Genomic DNA, 26436 nt, shown 5'->3' with positions numbered 1-26436 from the left:
CATATAGTTGGCAGGAATTTTTAATTTTTTTAAACCAATGTGACAGTTCTTTTCAATAATAAGATTGGATTAAGATAACAAATGAAGACAGACAGAAATATGCTTGCACGAATAATTGGCATACTATTTCTGTGCATTAAAATAAGACACACAATATAGTGCATTCACTGGTTAGGAGTAGCAAGATACTCTTAGGGGGCAGTTAATGTGTGCTGTACTTGCTCAGTTGAGGTAGTTACTCTTTTACTGTTTAAGATGTGGTCATTTCCAACGTGATAGGATGCTACCTGCTGCACTAAAGTGCTAAGATATGCTGAAGGAAGGGCAAACCTTCCACATTTGCAGTTTCTTTATGATTGTGACTGCTGTGAAAATGTTGTTAAATATTAAGAGCTAACACTGATTTGATAACAGAGGTGATTTGATCATCATACCTGCAGTTCAGCCTACAGCGTGTCACAAAAACTATACCAAAACAAGACAGTAACCATGATTTCGTTAAATCTACTGAAGAATAAATTATAGCTTAGAAATCAGACCACTGATGACCAAAAAGGACAGTTTTACCAATGTACACGTCATTTCTGTGCTCACACAAACAATAACAGGACTCATTTAAAACTAACTGTTACACAGGAATTCAGAATCAGGGACCAGACATATCTGTCAGTGCTCCACGTTGTGTTAATATTTCAATATTTCATTAAAGGTACATGGTCATTGCCATGTTCACAAAATGTCTGACATGTCACAGTGCCAACACACTAAATGGTTCAATGCTAGATATCTGACTTCCCACGTTTACTTTGGCAAATTTCCAAACATTCATCACTGTTTTTGCAATATGCCTCATTCATTCATGTAAGAACAGAAATCCTTTATGAGTACTTTGGTCTGATGCTTGAGAGGGCCTCAAATGATTAGAGTAAATAAATACATAAAAACATTTAGAACATTAATTTGCATTTATTCCAAGTTGGAAATTTCATTAATGAGTGCTTTATGATGTGGAAAGCTCTACAGATAGGATAATCAATGACAAGCTACTAAATCAAATTCGGGAAAAAATAAATTTATGCCACAACTTGACTGAAAGAAGGGATCAGTAAATATGACACATTCTGAGGCCTCAAGTGATCATCAGTTAGGTAACGGAATTGGAGGTGGGAGAGGGAGGGGGGGGGGGGGGGGGGTGGGGTGCAGATGACGAGAAAGGAATGACAGGTGTAAAAACTGTAGAGGGAGACCAGTGTTTAACTACAGTCAGCAATGCTAATGGAAGTAGGTTGGACCAGTCACACATGGATAAAGAGACTGCTACAGTATAGACTAGTGTGGACGATTGTATCAAACCTGTCTCTGGATTGAAGACTACAACAACACTTAAGCTTCTGACTACCACACACAACTCTTTTTTTGTAATATTCCTCAAGCTGCAAAAGATGCATTTCCGAATGTCAAGTAAGACTAAAGCTTCCTGTTGTTGATCTCAGGTGGATAAGAATAGACAAATTCATAAATATAAATTTAGCATTTATTTCCAATTGTGCCACCTCATTCAATGGTTCCAAAAGTGTGAGTGTGTGTGTGTGTGTGTGTGTGTGTGTGTGTGTGTTTCAAATAATGGTAAAACAAGACAAGGCCTATTTTAAAAATTTGTATTGTGTCCATTGTGTATAAAACAAAAAAGACAATGAACTAATATATGTCAGAACAGAGAACAGTACCAACAAATATACTGCTGTCTGTAAAAATCTCAAGAAAACACACAACAGTATTCAAATAGATTGGGGAATCTTACTATCAAGTTTAAAAAATATCTAACTAAGGAATAAAATTCATTACTGAAAGCTTATGTTGTTTGCCATATACGTATACGAATTTTCTGTGTCATCATTCATTATGTAAGAACTTACAATAACTCATTATGAGTCTGCCTTTCAACTTTTCTCTTCACTTTCCAGCCATGAATTCCAACTATGTACTGCTTCAGAGTATTTGACATTTCTTTTTGTTTTGTTTTGGACACTGGAATTTCTGAATTTCTTGGCTTCTGTAGTACTTTTGTGTCTTCCTCATATTTCTAGAATGTTTTTAAAATTATTTCTCATGGTGTAGTTTTATTAATTTTTTCTCTTCCTTTCATGTTTTCATGTATCATCATATACTAGATGAAGTGGTTCCATTTATTGTGACATCTGCATGTCTTGACACAGAAGCTTCCTGTGACACCCCAGAGCTACCCATGACTTTTTCATTTCTGAGTCCAACTCCTTTCCTTCAGTATCTGTAGCAATGTATTGCACCTGCATGCAACTTGCATCTTTCTGAAGTCTCCATGAGATTTGCATCCAGTATTATCTATCTTTGGAGAGACAGAGAAACTTACTCAATTCTTTTCCCAGCTTTCAGTTACATTTGTTGTTTTTCACAGTTATGGGAGGTGGCACTGCTTTTCTACATGTCGTGTCTTTCAAAACATAAAATGGCCCAGTAGGAAACTAATGATTTCAAGAAATAACATGGTTTTTCAGAAACAGCACTTTTTTGTTGTTTTACTATTTCCAGTGAGAAACTTATGCCCTATTCCTAAAAAGACTTAAGAACAATAAGGAGCAATTTTTGTCAGAATGATGTATATGATATCTATAATGAAATATTTTTGCAGTCCAAAAGCTAACTAAAGCACCCTCCACTATAAAGCAAGATGCAGGAAACAATGAACAGATTATGAAAAACAGATCTGGTACTTCACATTTAATTTGACAATTGAGCACACACCGTTCCAACATAAAGATGCGTGTATACACATTCATTTACAATGAACATTTCTGTGGCAACTTTAGAACACTGTACTAAGCAAACATATCTCAAACCACGACAATATGTGTAGACATAAAAGAAAGATAAATGCCTAAGACATAGAACATACATATAAAATGTGTTCAAAGATCCCCCGATACTGATACAGGGAAGGCAGATAGTATTAACCATTACAGTGCCTTCAACTAAGTTTTTGGTTCACAGATATGATACACTATCTTTGTGCAGGACCCCTTTCTAGCTGCCCAAAACCTACTAGATTGAGAAATGTTTGTAAACAGCTACTATAGTAATAAAATTATCTTTTCAATCATGAGTACTCACAGGCATTAAGTACAAATTAAGCTGCCTAGAAATTACATAATATGGGAAGGGAACTACATGACAACCTTAAGTTTGAAATGAAAGTAACAAGTGGACTTCTGAGATAATTGTGCCTGACATGGGCAATGACTGGCTACAAAAGATGAACAAAAAGAAGGGATTATACATGTTTTAAATGTGTCTGGCACCAAAGGAAAGCAATGGAACCATTAATGACTATAGTTAGACCTACCCTCTCTTGGCACTTACAAACTTGCTAATGGGGCTCAGTTAACAGTCAACACTAACTAAATGTGTGCAAGAAAAAGAGCCCATTCATGTGTGTATCTGGTGAATCAATATTTAATCTCTTAAAGAAACAGATGTGAATAAGTAAATCTACACTAGTATTCAGCAATTCATACTTGAGTGCTGACATAAGGTTCATCAAACCAAATTCATGATACACTCATACTTAAAGCCACTACAGCTCATCCACAAGATATGAGCTTTGTGGATTGTCTGCACAGATTCAGGCTGGACATGGGGGAGGAGGGGAGATGAGAGCTTGATGACTTCCAACAAAAGGAAACTTTCGGCAGGTCATATAAATTCGTGTCACATTACACATCAATCAATACTGTGAATTTATCTTACAACACTTCTTGTGCTGAAAGATGCAACACTAATTTCTAATGCTAAGTGATGAAAGTGGCTGCTTCCGCAACAGATTTGAAACAGCAAATGCAGTGAAATATTAAAGTGATGAAGCACTGCAGCATGGAATAACACTTTTAAGCCTCCAATCACTACTAATAAGTTTTCATTCACAAAAATGGAAGAAAATCCTCTTTCGATGGCAACATGGATTCACACACACACACACACACACACACACACACACACACACACAAATCTTATCTCAAATAAATGTGTCCCCCCCCCCCCCCCCCCTCATGAGTAGATTAGCAAATGACTGGGATTTACTGTACTACTCCCCCACTTCATTCAAATTCTAATAGTACTGTACTGTATAATGAGAAAAACATACAACAACAAAATGTAATACTGTAATTGTAGTAGTTTCTGTTCGATACCTTTGTAATTCAGTAACTGTCAATACTACCCCCAATACCTACCAAGTTCATATTTATATGACAACATACAATAACTGCCAAATACAATTTAATAAATGTAAGCACATTAGAAAAACCAAGGTATGGTATACCCGCAAATACTTGGTTATTGCCAGTGTCTCACGATTACTCTTCTGACAATGAATAAAAGGTCTTCCTATTACACATAAGATATTTGTTCTTTTTAGATCCCTTACTATATATAAAAAACGAGGATAATGGAATGTAGTCAAATTAAATCGGGTGATGCTGAGGGAATTAGATTAGGAAATGAGACACTTAAAGTAGTAAATGAGTTTTGCTATTTAGGAAGTAAAATAACTGATGATGGTCGAAGTAGAGAGGATATAAAATGTAGACTGGCAATGGCAAGGAAATCGTTTCTGAAGAAGAGAAATTTGTTAACATTGAGTATAGATTTAAGTGTTAGGAAATCATTTCTGAAAGTATTTGTATGGAGTGTAGCCATGTATGGAAGTGAAATGTGGACGATAAATAGTTTGGACAAGAAGAGAATAGAAGCTTTCGAAATGCGGTGCTACAGCAGAATGCTGAAGATTACATGGGTAGATCACATAACTAATGAGGAGGTATTGAATAGAATTGGGGAGATGAGGAGTAGGACATGTTTTGAGGCATCAAGGGATCACAAATTTAGCATTGGAGGGCAGCGTGGAAGGTAAAAATCGTAGAGGGAGACCAAGAGATGAATACACTAAGCAGATTCAGAAGGATGTAGGTTGCAGTAAGTACTGGGAGATGAAGAAGCTTGCACAGGATAGAGTAGCATGGAGAGCTGCATCAAACCAGTCGCAGGACTGAAGACCACCACAACAACAACAACAATATTTTTACCACCTACCTTTCCATACATAAGATTTTTGGTATCTGCTATCAAAATATTTAATCACTTGACCAATACATTAAATGACTGACAGACACACCCCTCCCCCCCTTCCACCCAACAAACATTGTTGAAGTGTAGTGGCTTGAATGTCTCAACAATACAGATATCTGTCCCATAGGTGAAACCACATTTGAGGGGTATCTTTGGAGAGGCCATGAGCAAATGTAGCTCCTGAAAAGGGTCAAGCAGCCTTTTCAATAGTTGCTCTGTAAAGAATCTGAATGACTAACTGATCTGGCCTTGTAACATTAGCCAACATGGCCTTGCTCTGCTACCACTGTGAACAGCTCAAAACGAAGGGGGAAACTAAGGGTCAATATTTTTTCTGGAGGGCATACAGCGTTTCTGTTGGTTCAATAATGTTCCTATCCTTTTGGATAAAATAGTTCCCCATTCAGTCTCTGGGTGGGAACTACGCAGGAGGGTACCATCACCAGAACCATGGAAAGTCACATGGCCTAAATTGGTAGGGTTCTTAGAGAATTTAAAAATGGAGATGGAGAGGGTGAAGTTAGTAGTGGGAAATAGTGAACTTTGGTGGTATGAAGAAAAGAACTTTTGGTCAGGTGAATACAGAGTTATAAATAAAAAATAAAATAGGTGTAATTCAGGAGCATGTTAGGTTTACCACATGTCTGGGATTAGTCCAAACACTCCTGGTTTTTTAATGCTGTCCAAAGTTGCAAAAATGTCTGGGGTTTGAGAATTTTATGGCTGGTGAGGATTTTTCAAAATCTTTGACCTATCTGTTCAATATTGCATTTCTAAACATTCTCTCTCAGCTGACCTAGGAGAAAGCACTGACGACGAAAGGGAGGCGTGGCTACTGGCTCCACTACAATATGTCACTTAGTGATTTGACGACAAAAGGAACTCGTCTACACATCTTTGATCCTTTTATCTCTGTTCGTTTTGTGTCTCATTGTTTTGCAATGGGCAAAAGAAAGTGTGCAATTAATGTTAACCCGCAACAGAAATACAAATTTCAACTTATGTAATGGCGATAGCAATGAACATGTTTATCATACACTATTGTCCTGCAGAATTTTCTTTCGAACATAAGGGAAAGGGTTATATTAAAGACCACATGAAAAAACCAGTGCTATTAATGCTACTGAAACATAAGAAGTTTTCTTAAAGCTGAAGGTGGGAATAACAGTGATCTGGACTGTGCTGCTAAAGAGGCTAAATTTTCATATCACACTGCTAGACATGAACTCAGTTTCTAAACATAAGATGCACAACTAAACTGATTAAAAGGTTATATGATCAAAAATTTTAATCTGCTAACTTAGGCAGTTATTGTTATGTCTAATGAAAAATAAAACTGAACAAAAAAGGCTTTATGTTTCAGTTAAGATTTTTTAGTAATTTCAAAAATATGTCCTGCATTGGACCCATGGTTAGCGACAACGTGTCTAATAACGAATAAGAAAATAGGAATGCAGGCAAATTACTATGGACAGCATAATGAACACACTATTGTAGCCAAAACAGACACAAAGTCAGCACAAACCACAGTAGAAATCAAAAGAATGTATACTGAGATGGCAAAAGTCATGGGATAGAGATATGCACACATACAGATGGGGATACTATCACATACACAAGGTTTAAAAGGGTAGTGGATTGGCAGAGCTGTCATTTGTAATCAGGTGATTCATGGGAAAATGTTTCCAAAATGGTTATGGCCGCACAACAATGGCCCAATCTGAACGCTGAGTGACAACCGATATGAGTGCCTTTGCTAACAGCATGACATCGCTTTCAGCACTTCTCCTGGTCTCATGACCATATATTGGGTGGATCCTACACTGGAAAACTGTGGCCTGGTCATGGTTCCAGTCAGTTGGTAAGAACTGATGGTAGGGTTTGAGTGTGGTGCAGACACCATGAAGTCATGGACCCAAAATGTCAAGGCACTGTGCAAGCTTGTGGTAGCTCCATAATGGTTGGGGTTGCGTTTACAATGGTTGGACTGGGCCTCCTGAATGTTCAATCACTTGCAGACAATATGTGGCCATTCATGGACTTCATGTTCCCAAACAATGTTGGAATTTTTATGGATGACAAAGCACCGTGTCACCAGGCAACAATTGATTGCAACTAGTTTGGAGAACATTCTGGACAATTCAAGTGAATGGTTTGGCAACCCAGATCGCCCAACACGAATCCCATCGAACACAGATCAGTTTGTGTACAAAATCCTTCAACCCTTTAGCAATTATGGACAGCTATAGAGGCAGCAAGGCTGCTGCACTATGGCGGGCAAAATGAGGTCCATCATGATATTAGGTGGTGTCGAACGACTTCAGTCATCTCACAAGGGGAGGCCTCGACATTGGGATGACTGTTTTACTTCAGATTTTCTACAACTTTAGTAGGCCATTACAGCAACATAATATGCAAGTAGTAAGGTGCACTACTCGGGCAATTCTGAGAAAATCACAAGAGAAGTTTTACCCTTCTATTACGTAACTGATGTATCTATGTGAAGGTGCCAGCCATAAGAAGTCATTGTGGTTACGGGGAAAGCGTTCGCGATATCTAAGAGGGTCGTGGATGAGGTGATGGTTCAAATCCCGCTAACACTTATTTTTTAATCTATATGTTTTCATCGTTGGTCACATTATTTAATTTATATGACATTTGAGAGGTAATGTAATGAAAAAACACACGTTCATTTTCATGAGGTAGTTGTGAATTTCATATGTTATTTTGCTATTTACTATTTGTAATTAAATCCTCCCCCCTCCCCATGAACCATGCCGTTGGTGGGGAGGCTTGGGTGCCTCAGCGATACAGATAGACGTACCGTAAGTGCAACCACAACGTAGGGGTATCTGTTGAGAGGCCAGACAAACGTGTGGTTCCTGAAGAGGGGCAGCAGCCTTTACAGTACTTGCAGGGGCAACAGTCTGGATGATTGACTGAGCTGGCCTTGTAACACTAACCAAAACGGCCTTTCTGTGCTGGTACTGCAAACGGCTGAAAGCAAGGGGAAACTACAGCTGTAATTTTTCCTGAGGGCATGCAGCTTTACTGTATGGTTAAATGATGAAGGCGTCCTCTTGGGTAAAATATTCCGAAGGTAAAATAGTCCCCCATTTGGATCTCTGGGTGGGGACTACTCTGGAGGATGTTGTTATCAGGAGAAAGAAAACTGGTATTCTACATATCGGAGCATGGAGTGTCAGATCCCTTGATTGGGCAGGTAGGTTAGATAATTTAAAAAGGGAAATGGATAGGTTAAAGATAGATATAGCAGGAATTAGTGAAGTTCGGTGGCAGGAGGAACAAGACTTCTGGTCAGGTGAATACAGGGTTATAAATACACAATCAAATAGAACTAATGCAGGAGTAGGTTTAATAATGAATAAAAAAAAAGGAGTGTGGGTAAGTACTACAAACAGCATAGTGAACACTTCATTGTGGCCAAGATAGACACGAAGCCCACACCTACTACAGTAGCACAAGTTTATATGCCAACTAGCTCTACAGATGATGAAGAAATTGATGACATGTGTGATGAGATAAAAGAAATTGTTCAGGTAGTGAAGGGAGACAAAAATTTAATAGTCATGGGTGACTGGAATTCAATAATAGGAAAAGGAAGAGAAGGAAACATAGTAGGTGAATATGGAATGGGGGTAAGAAATGAAAGAGGAAGCTGCCTGGTAGAATTTTGCACAGAGCATAAATTAATCATAGCTAACACTTAGTTCAAGAATCATGACAGAACATTGTAAACATGGAAGAGGCATGGAGATACTAGAAGGTTTCAGATATATTTTCTAATGGTAAGACAGAGATTTAGGAGCCAGGTTTTAAATTGTAAGACACTTACAGAGGCAGATGTGGACACTGACCACAATCTATTGGTCACGAACTGCAGATTAAAACTGAAGAAACTGCAAAAAGATAGGAATTGAAGGAGAGGGGACCTGGATAAACTGAAAGAACCAGAGGTTGTAGAGCGTTTCAGACAGAGCATTAGGGAATGACTGACAAGAATGGGGGCAAGAAATACAGTAGAAGAAGAATGAGTAGCTTTGAGAGATGAAATAGTGAAGGCAGCAGAAGATCAAGTAGGTATATAGATGAGAGCTAGTAGAAATCCTTGGGTAACAGAAGATATATTGAATTTCATCAAAAATGAGATCGACAGGAAGTGGAAAATGGCTAAGCAGGGATGGCTAGAGGACAAATGTAAGGATGTAGTGGCATATCTCACTACGGGTAAGATAGATACTGCCTACAGGAAAATTAAAGTGATCTTTGGAGAAAAGAGAACCACTTGCATGAATATCAAGAGCTCAGATGGGAACCCAGTTCTAAGCAAAGAAGGGAAAGCAGAAACGTGGAAGGAGTATACAGAGGGTCTATACAAGGGCGATGTTCTTAAGGACAATATTATAGAAATGGAAGAGATGTAGATGAAGATGAAATGATACTGCGTGAAGAATTTGACAGAGCACTGAAAGACCTAAGCCAAAACAAGGCCCCGGGAGTAGACAACATTCCATTAGAACTACTGATAGCCTCTACCATCTGGTGAGCAAGATGTATGAGATGGATGAAATACCGTCAGACTTCACAAAGAACATAATAATTCCAATACCAAAGAAAGCAGGTGTTGATAGATGTGAAAATTACTGAACTATCAGTTTAATAAGCCATGGCTGCAAAATACTAATACGAATTCTTTATAGACGAATGGAAAAACTGGTAGATGCCGACCTTGGGGAAGATCAGTTTGGATTCTGTAGAAATGTCGGAACACTTGAGGCTATGCTGACTCTGCACCTTATCTTAGAAAATAGATTAAGGAAAGGCAAACCTACGTTACTAGCATTTGTTGACTCAGAGAAAGCTTTTGACAATGTTGACCAGAATACTCTCCTTCCAATTCTGAAGGTGGCAGGGGTCAAATACAGGGAGAAAAAGTCTATTTACAATTTGTACAGAAACCAGATGGCAGTTATAAGAGTCAAGGGGCATGAAAGGGAAAAAGTGGTTGGGAAGCGAGCGAGACAGGGTTGTAGCCTATCCCTGACGTTATTCAACCTGTATATTGAGCAAGCAGTAAAGGAAACAAAAGAAAAATTCGGAGTAGGAATTAAAATCCATGGAGAAGAAATAAAAAATTTGAGGGTCGCCGATGACATTGTAATTCTGTCAAAGACAGCAAAGGACCTGGAAGAGCAGCGGACAAAATGGGCAGTGTCTTGAAAGGAGGATATAAGATGAACATCAACAAAAGCAAAATGAGGATAATGGAATGTAGTCGAATTAAATCGGGTGATGCTGCGGGAATTAGATTAGGAAGTGAGACACTTAAAGTAGTAAAGTAGTTTTGCTATTTGGGGAGCAAAATAACTGATGACGGTCGAAGTAGAGAGGATATAAAATGTAGACTGGCAATGGCAAGGAAAGCATTTCTGAAGAAGAGAAATTTGTTAACATCGAGTATAGATTTAAGTGTCAGGAAGTCGTTTCTGAAAGTATTTGTATGGAGTGTGGCCTTGTATGGAAGTGAAACATGGACGATAAATAGTTCGGACAGGAAGAGAATAGAAGCTTTTGAAATGTGGTGCTACAGAAGATTGCTGAAGATTAGATGGGTAGATCACGTAACTAATGAGGAGGTATTGAATAGGATTGGGGAGAAGAGAAGTTTGTGGCACAACTTGACTAGAAGAAGGGATCGGTTGGTAGGACATGTTCTGAGGTATCAAGGGATCACAAATTTTGTATTGGAGGGCAGCATGGAGAACAAAACTGGAAGAGGGAGCCCAAGAGATGAATACACTAAGCAAATTCAGAAGGATGTAGGTTGCAGTAGGTACTGGAAGATGAAGAAGCTTGCACAGGATAGAGTAGCATGGAGAGCTGCATCAAACCAGTCTCTGGACTGAAGACCACAATAAAAACAATTAAATTTTCAAGTATGAGGGACATGCTTGGGAAGCCCAACTCAAATTTCGATACATAATAATGTGAATGATGTCATTCACAATCAGTAATACAGTACATCACAATGTGCCAGACCCTAAGAGTACAATTACTCGTCGGATGTGTTCTCGACATCACACGCTGCAGGATGGTATTAGTCATACAGACATGGAAAACATAAATGGATACTTCATGCAAACAGACTTTTTTTCATTGTATTACCTCTCAAATGTCGTATAAACTAAATAACATGGCCAGTGATAAAGAAAAGATTAATAATAAGCCTGAGTGGGAGTTGAGCTGTTGCCTCATACATGTTCATCTTACGAAGGTTGAACACTAGTCACTTGACCACCATGAACTCTAGCGTCCAACACCTAAGCACGGATACATAAGCCACAAACAGACAAGTAAAAATTCTGTTGCAATTTTTTTCGGAAATTCCAGAGTCGTGCACATTACTACTTGTGCATTATGTTGTTTTAATGGCGTACTACAGGTGTACAAAGTCTGAAAAAAACTGTTATCCCAATGTCGGGGCTTCCCCTTGTCAGTGTACAATGAGCTAAAAGGAATTATTCATGTAGTTAAGAGAGAGAGGAAAATTTAATTGTGATGGAAGACTGAAATTCAATAGCAGGAAATGGAAGAAAAGAAGGAATAAAGAGGAACCCACATTATAGAATTTTGCACAGAGCCTAATTTAGTCAGTATTGACAATTGGTTTAAGAATCATGTAAGGATGTTGTATACATGGAAGACAAACTGGGAAGTTTCAGATTGATAATACAAAGGTACAGCAGAGATTGTGAAACTATATTTTAAACCATAAGACATTTCCAGGGGCAGATGTGGATTCTGACCATAATTTATTCATTATGAACTGTAGATTAAAAGTTAAGAAATTGTAAAATGGTAGACAATTAAGGAGGTGAGACTAGGATGAGTTGAAAGAATCAGAGGTTATTGAGAGTTTCTAACGGAGCATTAACTAACATTTGACTGTAGCACTAGAAAGGAATAGAGTAAGAGACAAATGGTTAACTTAAGAGAGATGAAACAGCAGAGGTACCATAGCATCAATTGGATAAAGAGGTGAGACGTAGTAGAAATCCTTGAATAACACGAGAAATATTGACTTCAATTGAGAGAAGGCTAAATTATAAAAAATGCAGCAAATGAAGCAGGTGAAAAGGAATAGCAGCGTCTATATATTGAGACTAATACAAAATGGCTAAGCATGAATGGCTACAGGAGAAATGCAAGCCTGTAGAAGAGAATTAAACAAACTACAAAAAGTGGAATGAATATATACAGGGTTACAAGTAGAGAAATGGACCTGAAGACAATATTACTGAAAAGGAAGAGGAAGTACATGAAGGTGAGATGGGAGATATGACACCATGAGAAGAATTTGACAGATGTAGTAAGTCAGAACCATGCCCCTGGAGTTGTTGACATTCCCTCAGAATTATTGAGATCTTTGGGGGAAACAGCCATGACAAACCATTCCACCTGGTGTGAAAGATATGACACAGGTAAAATATCCAAAATTCGGAAAGAATGTAGTAATTCACATTACAAATAAACCAGGTGCTGATAGGTGGGAGTATTACTGATCTATCAGGTTAATAAGTCATGGTTGCAAAATACTGAGAAATTATTTACAGAAGAATGGGAAAAATGGTAGAAGCTGACCTCCGGGAAGATAAGTTTGGATTTCAAAGAAATGTTGGCATTATTGAGACTACATATTATTTTAGACCTGGCCCCATGAACCATGGACCTTGCCGTTGGTGGGGAGGCTTGTGTGCCTCAGCGATACAGATAGCTGTACCGTAGGTGCAACCACAATGGAGGGGTATCTGTTGAGAGGCCAGACAAACGTGTGGTTCCTGAAGAGGGGCAGCAGCCTTTTCAGTAGTTGCAATGGCAACAGTCTGGATGATTGACTGATCTGGCCTTGTAACAATAACCAAAACGGATTTGCTGTGCTGGTACTGCGAACGGCTGAAAGCAAGGGGAAACTACGGTCGTAATTTTTCCCGAGGGCATGCAGCTTTACTGTATGATTAAATGATGATGGCGTCCTCTTACGTAAAATATTCCGGAGGTAAAATAGTCCTCCATTCGGATCTCCGGGCGGGGACTACTCAAGAGGATGTCGTTATCAGGAGAAAGAAATCTGGCATTCTACGGATCGGAGCGTGGAATGTCAGATCGCTTAAACGGGCAGGTAGGTTAGAAAATTTAAAAAGGGAAATGGATAGGTTAAAGTTAGATATAGTAGGAATTAGTGAAGTTCGGTGGCAGGAGGAACAAGACTTCTGGTCAGGTGCCTACAGGGTTATAAACACAAAATGAAATAGGGGTAATGCAGGAGTAGGTTTAATAATGAATAGGAAAATAGGAGTGCGGGTAAGCTACTACAAACAGCATAGTGAACGCATTATTGTGGCCAAGATAGATACGAAGCCCACACCTACTACAGTAATACAAATTTATATGCCAACTAGCCCTGCAGATGATGAAGAAATTGAAGAAATGTATGCTGAAATAAAAGAAATTATTCAGATAGTGAAGGGTGATGAAAATTTAATAGTCATGGGTGACTGGAATTCGGTAGTAGGAAAAGGGAGAGAAGGAAACGTAGTAGGTGAATATGGATTGGGGCTAAGAAATGAAAGAGGAAGCCGCCTGGTAGAATTTTGCACAGAGCACAACTTAATCATAGCTAAAACTTGGTTTAAGAATCATGGAAGAAGGCTGTATACATGGAAGAACCCTGGAGATACTAAAAGGTATCAGATAGATTATATAATGGTAAGACAGATTTAGGAACCAGGTTTTAAATTCTAAGATATTTCCAGGGGCAGATGTGGACTCTGACCACAATCTATTGGTTATGACCTGTAGATTAAAACTGAAAAAACTGCAAAAAGGTGGGAATTTAAGGAGATGGGACCTGCATAAACTGAAAGAACCAGAGGTTGTACAGAGTTTCAGGGAGAGCATAAGGGAACAATTGACAGGAATGGGGGCAAGAAATACAGTAGAAGAAGAATGGGTAGCTTTGAGGGATGAAGTAGTGAAGGCAGCAGAGGATCAAGTAGGTAAAAAGACGTCTCAAATCCTTGGGTAACAAAAGATATATTGAATTTAATTGATGAAAGGAGAAAATATAAAAATGCAATAAATGAAGCAGGCAAAAAGAAATACAAACGTCTCAAAAATGAGATCGACAGGAAGTGCAAAATGGCTAGAGGACAAATGTAAGGATGTAGAGGCTTATCTCACTAGGGGTAAGATAGATACTGCCTACAGGAAAATTAAAGTGACCTTTGGAGAAAAGAGAACCACTTGCATGAATATCAAGAGCTCAAATGGAAAGCCAGTTCTAAGCAAAGAAGGGAAAGCAGAAAGACTTGAAAGGAAATCAGTAATTGAGAAGAAAGTAAGACAAAGTTGAAGCACACCCTTGATGATGGTCAATCTGCGCAATGAGCAAGCAGTAAAGGAAACCATACATAAACCGAGGAAGAACTTAAGTTCAGATAAAATGAATAAAGATCTTGAGGTTTGCCGATGACATTGTAATTCTGTCAGAGACAACAAAAACTTGGAAGACCAGATGATAGGAGTAGACTGTGTCAAAAGAGGTGAGTCAACAGAAGTGTCTGATTCCACCTGTCTGCCGTGGAGTTTTGAATTGGTTGTGTTTGTAGATGTCGTCTTGTTGTGATTGATGGCATCCTGTGTGTGTGTGTGTTTTTGGGATGGCCGGCCAAAATTTGGTAAGTAATTGTGTTTTTGGGTCTATTTTTCTCGAGTTCTAATGTTTCGTGTATTTATTGTGTAGTGAATGTGTTTTAATTTAAATAGGGATGTTTGAGTTTTTAATTTCTGAGGTGTTGTGGTTTAGGTTTTGTTTTTCGTAGTTGTAGGTGTTGGTTTTTTCGTATCAGTAGTAATAATTGACCTATATACGTCAAGGGAAATGACCGATTCCAATTTTCATATTTTTATATGTAGGTATAGGTGTTTTGGTACTGTCAGATGTGGTCAAGGGAAATGTCTGACTGCAATTTCCACAGTTTTTGGCTGTAGGCGTTGATGTTTCGGTATCGTCAGTGGCCGTTGACCTACATAGATCAAGAGAAGTGCCCGATTCCTGTAGATTTTGTAATTATTTATACGTATTTTCGTGTTTATTGCCGTGTGTCTGTAGTGACATAGGCGCCACATTTGAGATGCTTAGAATAGCCTATTCCGCCATACTGATGTAGGTGCAATGCGACACTTACGTATTCCCAGAGAGGTTATAAGATGAGCATCAACAACAGCAAATCAAAAGTAACAGAATGTAGCAGTCGAATTAAATTGGACAATGCTGAGGGAATTACATTATATTTATCTTATTAGGACACCAAATCAAGTGATGATGACCAAAGCAGAGCAAGTGTAAAATGCAGACTGGTCACAGCGTGGGAAGCACTTCTGAAAAAGAGGATTTTATTAAAATTGGATATAAATTTAAATCTTGGGAAGGTTTTTTTGAAAGTTTCTTAACTTAGACAATTATCATTTCAGCCAAAAAATTATAGAAGCTTTGGAAATGTTGTGCTACAGAAGAATATTGATGACTGATGACAATGTGTAACGAATAAGACGGTACTGTATCAACTGGGGGAGAAATAAAAAAAAAAAAAAACTTATGGCACTATTTGACTACAACAAGGGATCAATTAACAGGACACATTCAGAGGCATCAACAAATCGTCAATTTGGTACTGAAGGGAGTGTGGGGTGTAACAATAGCAGAGCGAGACCGAGGGATGAAAATGTTTAACAGGTTCAAATGGTTCTTTGGAGATGTATTGGCTTGGAGAAGATAGACAAGCAAGTACAGCTGTGTTAAATAAGTCTTCAGATGGAAGACCACAATACTTGTACATAGGATGCATTTGTAAATGTGCACCACACAGCCATATTCCAAATACAAATAAAGCTTACTACTTGTTAACTTACTCATTAGAATATGTCTTACCACCCCCACCCTCATTTTTTTTTTTTTTTTTTTTTTTTTTTTTTTTTTACAGTTTCTGTTCATTACTATGATTTTCCTTGCTGTATTTCTATTCAGTTTTGAATGTATGAAAGTATCTTTACCAATATTCTGAACTGTTCTTCCTTCTACTATCCAGTGCATAGTCCTTCCATTCCCATACAGTACAAATCTTTGCGTTACAGGGACAGACTTTCACTATAAATGTTTCTTCCTCAAAAGAAATTTTATAAAATGTACAAATTATTGTAAAGTTTTTGAGCCAATATTTATTTCTTTACAAGCCACAAGCATGAAAAACCTACTAAATGATAGAAGCAGCTAATCATGTAGCTTTGACCCTACTTTTTATAATCATGTTGCAAACTAATAATATTAGTTCACATAATCACTTGTGAGAAGATCCATCTCAAAACAAATATGTATTCTGAAAAATTTACAAGTCATGGCATGTAGCCTATCCCCCATACACCCACTCATGTAACTTTAGGTTTCATAGACACTTCCTAATTAAACATTTCATAAACTGAATATTTCATAGTTTTTACTAAAGCATTTAGAAAGGAATATGCAATATCCAAAGTTTATAAAACATGTATGTAATACAAGTAGTAATAGTACTACAATGAACTGTCAGCCTATTTATTATTCATCCATACAACATTACAGTTACCATTTGATGTTAGTACTAAATAATATTCTGCAAGAGCATAACAGCAAATGAATACTAGCCAATACAAATAGTGACTGCCTAAAATGTCAGCGCTTTTTAATTTGTTGACAGAACCTGCTACAACCCATGAATGCAAGGCCAGGAAGCACTGTATAAAAATGTATGTGTATTGTGTCTCAGGGTAAAACGTCAGAATAATGAACATTAAGCTATGGGGGGATGTAAAGTTAGGAATAACGTAACATAACTAGCATGTTTTGTGGAAATTCTTGAACGTCTTTCTGAATATCGAAAACCTCTAGTTTCGTTTGAAATGTCAGATTCAGGGAATGACGACGAAAACGAAACAAAGCAATGAACTAACGTACTAGATCAATAACATGAAATGGGCTACGATAGATAACAAATGATGCCGATGGACATCAACACTCACATTACAACAGAAATAACTAATAAGGCACCATTACAAAGGAACGGAACATTTGCAAGCACTTGCAGAGCAGTGAGGCGTACACATATTAACCTCTTTTGGAACTATTCGCCCTACGCAGAACGATTTTAGGTTACTCCTAACAACGCTGATCTAACGTAAGAAACGAAAATTCAATGGCTATACACAAGTTACATGCAGCACGACGAAGACAACACGTTAACGTATGTAACATAACCCTGTCACGAAAGCGCGAAACAGCACTCACTCAACCTTTATACATTAAAATTATATGAAGTACAAGATGCAGGAAACATTAACATCACATATGCAAGCTGTGTTATAGGGTATTCGAAAGAGTGCTAAATATCTGCTAGCGGGCCAACAAAGCATGGCCTACCAACCGCTGCAAAATTCCTGAACAGTACACGTGCTATGGATTTACTGTGTCTAATTACAGCTGACATCATATAGTCTATAGTTTTCGGATATTACAATAACGTTGCCTTATTTCATGCCTTTTCACTGTTTTGGAGCTCGGATTCTCCGACCACGTTGTCACTCATTTTTTTTGTATGTACACAAATTCACAGATACACACACGCGTACAGTTATCACTCTTCGTCATTCACGCAATGTAGTCTTGCCAACATAGGAGCTGAGGCGAGCAGTTTACATCACTCAACGCAGAAAATTCTTGCGTCAGCTTGTTCTCTCGTCGATCAGTAACGCCATATTTAACTCTATATCAGGAATAACTTCGTGTTCTGGAATAAACATATTTGTTCAAAAAACTGATCTAAATGTCGTTCAAGAAATCATTTTTAAGTTTTTTATACCAGTACCGGTAACTACCTTAAGTTCGAGGTATCGAAACAAAATTTTGGTCTTGTGGGCGTACGCAAATGGTTGCTGAATAGTTTCGCACATCGATATGTGTAAGCATTTTTTCCGTGTGGAACTATGCACTGTTATTTGCCGTTCTACAACTAGTGAAAGTTGTGTCTCAGGGTATAATTTATGTTATTAAACTAATTCAAAAATTAGCATAAAGTGCAACCACGAAAATGCTCATTGGCCTGTCAACATAGCATAACTGGACCAAAACTTTGGAGTGCTGAGAGGCTTCGGTCTCATATTCCTGGATAGTTTCACGGAACGTTTCTCTGCGCTTTTATGCGTTTTAATACAGGGTTCCTTTCTGCATGAGAACGCCAAAACGATGTAGAGTTTATTTAAAAATATATCTCCTCATTTCGGCACTTGAGAAAGTGACTCGACTGTTAATGTAGCCAGAAAAAATGTAAAGCAAACGCTTTTGTGTTAACCTTACCCTATGTGTACCAGTACTTATTTGTTATTATATGTGTCAAAGTATATAAATGTGCTGAAGCATATAGATAAACTGTCAGAACTTTACTGACCTATAAATTCGTTTTATGTAAGCAGCACACCCAGCTGTAGCACGAAAAAGAAGAGAACGAACGGAAAAAGACAAATATGTTTCTCTTTAAACTATTCTAACAGAAAAGTGGGGAATCAACTGCCTCAACCCTCATTCCGCCTTCCTCGTTGAAAATTTTGGCATGTGAACATATCACGCTCTTTCAACACACTTAAAATTCCGATCCAAATTGCGCCCTCCCCTAGACATGTTTGCCGGTCTGGTAGGATCCAGACCCCTCCCCCCCCCCCCTCCTCAAACCTCAGCATGGTTTTCACTCATCTGTATTTTTCATTTCAACTTCCCCCTGTCTTTTCAGCTCCCATTGCTATTGTCTTCATCCACCTCTCTTTCACTACCCTTCCTCTCATCACCATCACTGTCGCCTCTGTCTCTCCCTCTGGTGCTTTCTTCCATCGTCACTGTCTCTCTGCTAGTCTCTACCAGCAAAAAAAAAAAAAAAAAAAAAAAAAAAAAAAAAAAAAAAAAAAGCCCAAATATGCTTGCATGCCAAAATTTTTGTGAGGAAGGCGGAATGAGGTTTGAAGGAGCCGCCTCTCCACTTTTCGAGTCTCTTAAAGAGGATCATGTTCACTTTTGTACTCCTACAGGAGCATTTTTCCTCTGGTTCCCTTCTTTTTCTTGGTACATCAGGGTGTGCTGCTTATGTAAGACGCATTATAGAGGTCAATAGTGTCTTGACAGTTATATATGTAGAGACATTTATATACTTTGAAACGTATAAACAAGTAAGTACACATAGTATAAGGTTAACACAAAATCGTTTGTTTTATATCTGTTTATATACTTTGCTAACATGACCATAGCTGGGAGGGGTGGCGAGGGGGGGGGCTGATAGGGGTGGCACTGTGGGGCAATGGTCTGTGTTAAAGTACCAACACTCTGTCCTAACAAATACCATCAACTAAGATAAAATGCTAAATAAATTACTTGTTTATAACATGATATAATGAAAAAATTACTACAAGCGTAGTGACATCTAAGTACCTCTGAATTAACTACAATTTGTTACAATCAAATATACTAATTCTTTATTTTACCCATAGCTGGGTATTTTAACTATGTTTTGGGAGCTTTGTCCATATTGTAATCTATGGTACAGGAAATCCCCTTTTAAACTAAAGTGAGCGAATTAGAAGTAATTTGTCTGTGATATTGGTTAGTGTAGTGTAGGTACAGTGTCTCAGTCAGTTAGCGACACAGTTGTTTATTTATTGCTGCGATCTGAAGATTGAGTGATTTTTCGATGGATATATGGGCTTACTTTAGCAAAAACCGAAGAGTTGAAAAGAAAAATTATCTCGAAGAACGTTATTCCTCAAAACAGGTGGAAGCACGAGATATGATTACTTCTCCCAGTCCTATGGAAACGAGTTCAGTTGAAATATGTTGGTGGTGTTGGCTATGCCATTCCTTCTGATATTACACAAGTCGGAGAACCAATAAAGTAAATTATTTTAGACATACACACATCAAAAAATGTGTTGCATCACCTTGGTTCCAAGCTCTCCTGAACACTGACCTAGAATGTGTATATTGTATCAATAACACAGTCCCTTTGATTGTTGATAAATGTCATTTTACCCAGACAAAGATGTACAACAACCACAAATGTGGAGTGGCTAAGACAGCCGATTAACTGCAGTCATAACCCTAGGAAGGAAGTACACTACTGTTTTGTCTGTAGTTCCATCTTATCTAGTAGGTCAGTTCCAGAATTAGATCGTATCAGCACTGTTTCGTTGTGTCAGGAAGGGCTCTTATCAAGGAAAGTTTCCAGATGTCTCAGAACGAACCAAAGCGATGTTGTTCAGGCATGGATGAGATACAGAGATACTGGAACTGTCGATGACTTGCCCCACTCAGGCCGCCCAAATGATACTGCTGCAGCTGAAGATTTTAGATTAGATTAGATTAGTTTTTCGTTCCATAGATCTGTACTGAGGAGATCCTCGTGGATGTGGAACATGTCACTGAAGACAGCTACTTAAGGATTTCAGCTTGGAGGAACCCTGAGAGGAAAGCCATCATGCTGAATAATAAACTGTGCGAAATAAACTGCATGATGTGCAACTTCACTCCCGACATCCATGACAAGGTCCAATTTTGACACCTAGACATCATGTAGCGCGGTACAGATGGGCCCAACAGCATGGTGAGTGAACACAATATGCGACATGACTGCGAATAAAGCAGTGACCCGAATATAGAATAAATTTCCTTTACTTTACGTCGATGGCGACAAATTTTTTGTCATCAGACTACTGGTTTTGGTCTATAATGACCATCTGCAGCAAAACATGGGAAAACATAAGTGCACTAGCAGATTGTCCGCAGCTTAAAACAGTAAAATGGATTATAATGAAAAGTACTACTGACATACATGTACATTTGTGCGATTTGATTATGAAGAGGCGTACCTGTTTTATAAAAACGTGTCCTAATGTACTGAAGCCATAGTGGTATCGTCAAATGTTAAACACAAAATTAGCACCAGCATCGTTATATATATCTGAATAACAATCTGATGACAAAAAGTTAGTGACTGTAGACGTAAAGTAAAGGAAATTTATGTTGAGTGAACTCGGCAGAATTGACATCAAGTTCTATTCACAGATGAGACTCGCACATACCTTCAACCAGACAATAGTCAGAGGCATATTTGGACGTAGTGTAGTCAGTCTGAACGTCTCAATCACACTGTCCACCGAGTGCAGCGAGGGTTCCCTGATTTTTTGGGGAGGCATTACGTGGGATGAACGTACTCCATTGCAGGTCATTCAAGGCAATCAAACAGCTATACGATACAGGAGTGACAACCTCCGATGAACAGTGCAACCATATCGGCAGAATTTGAGAGCAGTATTCGTCATAATGGACGACAATTCTCGAGCTCATAGTGCACATCTTGTGAATGTGTTCCTTCATGATAACAATATTGTTAGATTAGAATGGCGAGTGTGTTCTCCACGCATGAACCCTATCGAAAGTGCCTAGGATACATTGAAAAGGGTGGTTTTTGGACGAGATGACACACCATCCGCACTAAGTGATGTATGCCGAATCACCGCTGATGAATGGGACAATCTGGACCAACAGCGTCTTGATGATGTAGTGGACAGTATGCTACGACGAATAAAGGCATGCATCAACACGAGAGGACGTGTACTGGGTGTTAGAGGTACTGATGTATGCTGCGATTTGGAAGACAAATTCAGAAAGTTTGGAGTATTGTTGCAATTTTTTGTTTTCATGAGCAATAACGGGGGCTGAAATGTTGTTTTTGTATATCTCTCTTCCACTTTTATGTAAAGGGTCAGGAACTCCTAGAACTGCTGTGATGCAACACTTTTTTTGATGTGTATCCAAAAGAAAATAACAGGGCCTTTATAGCAGACTGGTTCAAGCGCTATAAATGACTGCACTTGTCTGTCGAGAGATATGCTCCTTTTTTGCTATCCTTGACAGCAGTTTTTTTACTCGTGGAAGCAAACAGAGCTCTAACACTTCAACAGTATTCAGAAACTGGAAGAAAGCCCTGATTCAAAAACTAATTTTCCAGAACACGAAAAATCCATTTCTCAAACACAAATAATTACAATGTGGCAGGAAAAATTACATAGAATATCTACAACTAGCAGTGTTGAGATGTTGATACATCAAAAAGTATTAGGGAAGAAACAAGTATTACTTGAAATCTATTACTGAAGTAATTCACTTGCTAGTTGTAAACGAATAAGCTTTGCATGGAAATTATGTTTTGGAGGAAAGAATCAAATTCAAAATTTCTTTGAAAAACGTGCCTTGAAGATAAGAATTTGAAAGAGGCTGGCAATCATATACCACAAAATGCAACACATCCTTCACCTGAAATTCAAAAACAAATAATTCAACAAAAGGATACATATTAAACATATTAAGGAATCTGACGCAAACTGGTTTACTCTAAGGGAAGACGGGACGAAAGATACTCTCAGAGTAACACTTGCAAACTACTTACTCAATTATTTGCTGAATGTATTACAGTCTCTATTTTTCTCTACAGTTTTTACCCTCTACAGCTCCCTCTAGTACCATCAAAGTTATTCCTTTATGTCTTAACTCTTACCAGATATCCTATCACCATTCCCCTTCTTCTGGTCAGTGTTTTCCATATATTCCTTTCCTCACCGATTGTCTGGAGCATCCCCCATGCCTCACCTTATCAGTTTACCTAATTTTCAACACTCTTTTGTAGTGGCACATCTCAAATGCTTCAATTCTCTTTTTTCTGGTTTTCCCAAAGTCCATGTTTCACTACCATACAATGCTATGTTCCAAATGCACATTCTCAGAAATTTCTTCAACAAATTAAGGTCTATGTTTGACACTAATAAACTTCTTTTAGCCAGGAATGCCAGTACCAGTCTGGTTTTTATGTTCACCTTGCTGTGTCTGTCTTTTTTTTTTTTTTTTTGCACCTTATGTAGCAGAATTCCTTAACTTCACCTGCTTTGTGATCACGAATCTTCATGTTAAGTTTCTCGCAGTTCTTTTTCTGCTACTTCTCATTACTTTCGTCTTTCTTCGATTTATTCTCAATCCATATGTTGTACTCATTAGAATGTTCGTTCATCATATTCCATAATTCCCCTTCACTTTCACTGGGGATAGCAATTCATAAGTGAATATTGTCATTGATATCCTGTCATCTCGAATTTTAATTCCACTCTTGAACCTTTCTTTTATTTCCATCATTGCTTCTGCAATGCAAAGAATGAAAAGTAGGGGCGAGAGACTACATCTTTGTCTTACATCCTTTTTAATTCGAGTACTTCATTCTTGATCTTCAGCTCTTATTGTTGCCTCTTGGTTCTTGTACATATTATATATTGCGCACCTTTCCCCATATTGTTCTCAGAATTGCGAACACCTTGCGCCATTTGACACTGTTGAACACTTTCTCCCGTCAACAACTAATATTAAAGTTTGTTGATTTTTCTTTAGTCTTGCTTCCATTATCAACTGCAACGTCAGAATTGTCTCTCTGGTGTCTTTACCTTTCCAAAGCCCAAACAGGTTCTTATCTAACACATCCTCTGCTTTCTTTACCATTCATCTGTATATTATTCGTGTCAGGAACTTGGATGCATGAGCTGTTAAGCTGACTGTGCGATAATTCTCGCACTTATCGGTTCTTGCAGCCTTCGCAATTGTATGGACTATGTTTCTCCGAAAGTCTGATGGTATATCGCCTGATTCACACATTCTACACACCAACGTGAATAGTCGTTTTGTTGCCACCTCCACACAGTGATCTTAGAAATTATCATGAAATGTTATTTATCCCTTCTGCCTCATTCGCTCTTAAGTTTTCCAAAGCTCTTTGAAATTCTAATTCTAATGCTGGATCCCCTATCTCTTCTGTATCGGCTCCCTTTCTTCTTCTACCACGCCATCAGACAAGTCCGCCTCCTTAAAGAGGCCTTCAGTGTACACATTCCACCTACCCACTCTCTCCTCTGCATTTAACAGTGGAGTTCCCATTGCACTCTTAATGTTACCGCCCTTTATTTTAATTTCCCCGATGGTTGTTTTCACTTTTCTGTATGCAGTCAGTACTTCCGACCATCTTTTCTTTTCCAATTTCTTCACATTTTTCATGCAGCCATTTCGCCTTAACACTTTATATTTATTTCATTCCTCAGTGATTTGTGTTTCTGTATTCCTGAATTTCTCTAATCATTTTTGTACTAGTGCTTTCATCGATCAGTTGAAGTATTTCTTTTGTTATCCACAGTTTCTTCGCAGTTAACTTCCTTGCACCAACGTTTTTCTTTCCAACTTCTGAGCTATTTCTTATTGTAGTCTATATATCCTCAGAGAACTTCAATCGTACCTCTTCATTCCTTAGTACATCTGTATCCATTTTCTTTGCAAATTTATTCTTCCTGAATGGTCTTTTAAATTTCAGCCTACTCTTCATCACTAGTAAATCGTGATCTGAGTCGATATCTTCTGGTACATCTTACAATCCACTATCTGATTCCGGGATCTCTGCCTGACCACGACGGAATCTAAATGAAATCTTGCCGCATCTTTCGGCGTTTTCCTCTTGTGATTATTGAACTGAGTATTCGCTACTACTAGCAGAAATTATGGTAGAGATCAATTAATCTTTCCCCTCTCTCATTCCTAGTACTAAGCCTGTATTCGTCTGTAAACCTACCTTCTAGTCCCTTCCCTACAATCGCATTCGTTTCCACCATGACTATTATATTTTCGTCGCCCTTTATGTACTGAATTATGCATTCAATCAAGAATGGAAAAGTAGACTGAGGCTGCATTAGGTGGCGCTCGCTGTATTGCAGTAGTTCGAGTAACGAAGATTTTTGTGAGGTAAGTGATTTGTGAAAGGTATAGGTTAATGTTAGTCAGGGCCATTCTTTTGTAGGGATTTTTGAAAGTGAAATTGCGTTGCGCTAAAAATATTATGTGTCAGTTTAGTGTTGATCAGAATAGGTAAAGAGCGAAATGTCTGAGTATGTTCAGTTCTGCTCAGATGTTTGAAAATCAAATAATGTAAGAAGTTTATCATCTCAGTAATTCATAAATTTTTCTAAGGGGATGTTTCATATGTCGACCCTTAGCCGATGATACCTCACTGGAATCTTCTGACTTTTTCTTGTAGTTTCTGTAATTAGTGTAGCTATTGTTTATTGCTAGTGTGTAATTATAGAGAGAATTTCCTTTGTAGTTGTAGTTTTTCATTGTTGTACAGTAAAACAGTTGTGGCATGCATGTAGATTTGCACCAAGTATTTCGCAGCTGCACTTGCAATTAACGAGATATTATTTTCATTGCTATGCTAATGTGTTTCCTTGTTTTTGCTCTTGAAATCGTGCTTTTCTTGTTATCATGTTAAATACGTGATAATTATGGTGTGTGAAAAACGTAACACTAGGCTCCAAAGTAAACTGTGAAATGATAGTGACGACGATTGTAGCTTATCAGCACCACCCTGCAATGAATTAACAGACATTCAGCGTAGTAATTTGGTAATTGTGCATTGGGAAATGGAGTGGGCGGCAAATTATGGTGTAGACAGTGAAACAATTAGTGAACAGGGAAGCATTATCGATCGATCGGTCGGCAACAGCTCGCTTCAGGAATCCGAAATGACAAGACACAATATTGCAAAAGCTGTAGATACAGGTTTTACGTCCTCACCGTTTTCTCAAATAAGTCAAGACACATTTTCTGCTTGTCAAAATGTTAATGATGCCGGTGCAAATGCACTGCCAAAATGCATAGAGGAACAGATTCGAGACACTAATACATTATTATTGCAATTAATGCAACAAATGAAACAAAAACAGAGACAAACACAGCAACAGTTGGACACAATGGAACAAAATCTTCGAAAGTTAGACACACTGGAACAACACCAGAGACAAACAGAGCAACAGCTTCAAAAGTTAGACACCGCGCTTGAACAAACACGTGAAGGTCTAGCTGCTGAGTTACTAAAAATCGAATCGAAATGTCAAAAAGTCTCTAATGACGTAAAAACACAAATTTGTGAGCATTTTCAACCTATTTTTTCGCGTCATGAAAATGCATTACAGAATCACGAAGCAGCCATAAAGGAACTGCAAACTATTGTTCATGAAAATCATGACACCTTGCAAGCTAAAATT

At 38.2% G+C, this 26436-nt stretch overlaps 1 protein-coding gene across 5 annotated transcripts in view; it reads right to left on the bottom strand.

The window, feature by feature from the left end:
- The window catches only part of LOC124612518 (threonine--tRNA ligase 1, cytoplasmic), a 145734-nt gene extending 127785 nt beyond the window's left edge, over positions 1-17949 (bottom strand). For 2 of the 5 annotated variants that reach the window (XM_047140772.1, XM_047140774.1), the window contains exon 1: positions 17811-17937. Coding sequence is in view for 2 of the 5 variants with exons in the window: in XM_047140775.1 (XP_046996731.1) it covers positions 17697-17762 (66 nt within the window). In the remaining 3 variants the exon portion in view is untranslated. Of the gene's footprint in view, positions 1-17696 lie in introns of all 5 variants that reach the window. The other 3 variants (XM_047140776.1, XM_047140773.1, XM_047140775.1) reach the window with 3 other exon arrangements.
- Positions 17950-26436: the final 8487 nt, after the last annotated feature.

The sequence above is a fragment of the Schistocerca americana genome, chromosome 4 (genome assembly GCF_021461395.2).
Source record: "Schistocerca americana isolate TAMUIC-IGC-003095 chromosome 4, iqSchAmer2.1, whole genome shotgun sequence".
NCBI classification, from domain to species: domain Eukaryota; kingdom Metazoa; phylum Arthropoda; class Insecta; order Orthoptera; family Acrididae; genus Schistocerca; species Schistocerca americana.
The sequence above is the reverse complement of the archived record's forward strand: the minus strand, read 5'-3'. Positions and strand labels throughout refer to the sequence as shown.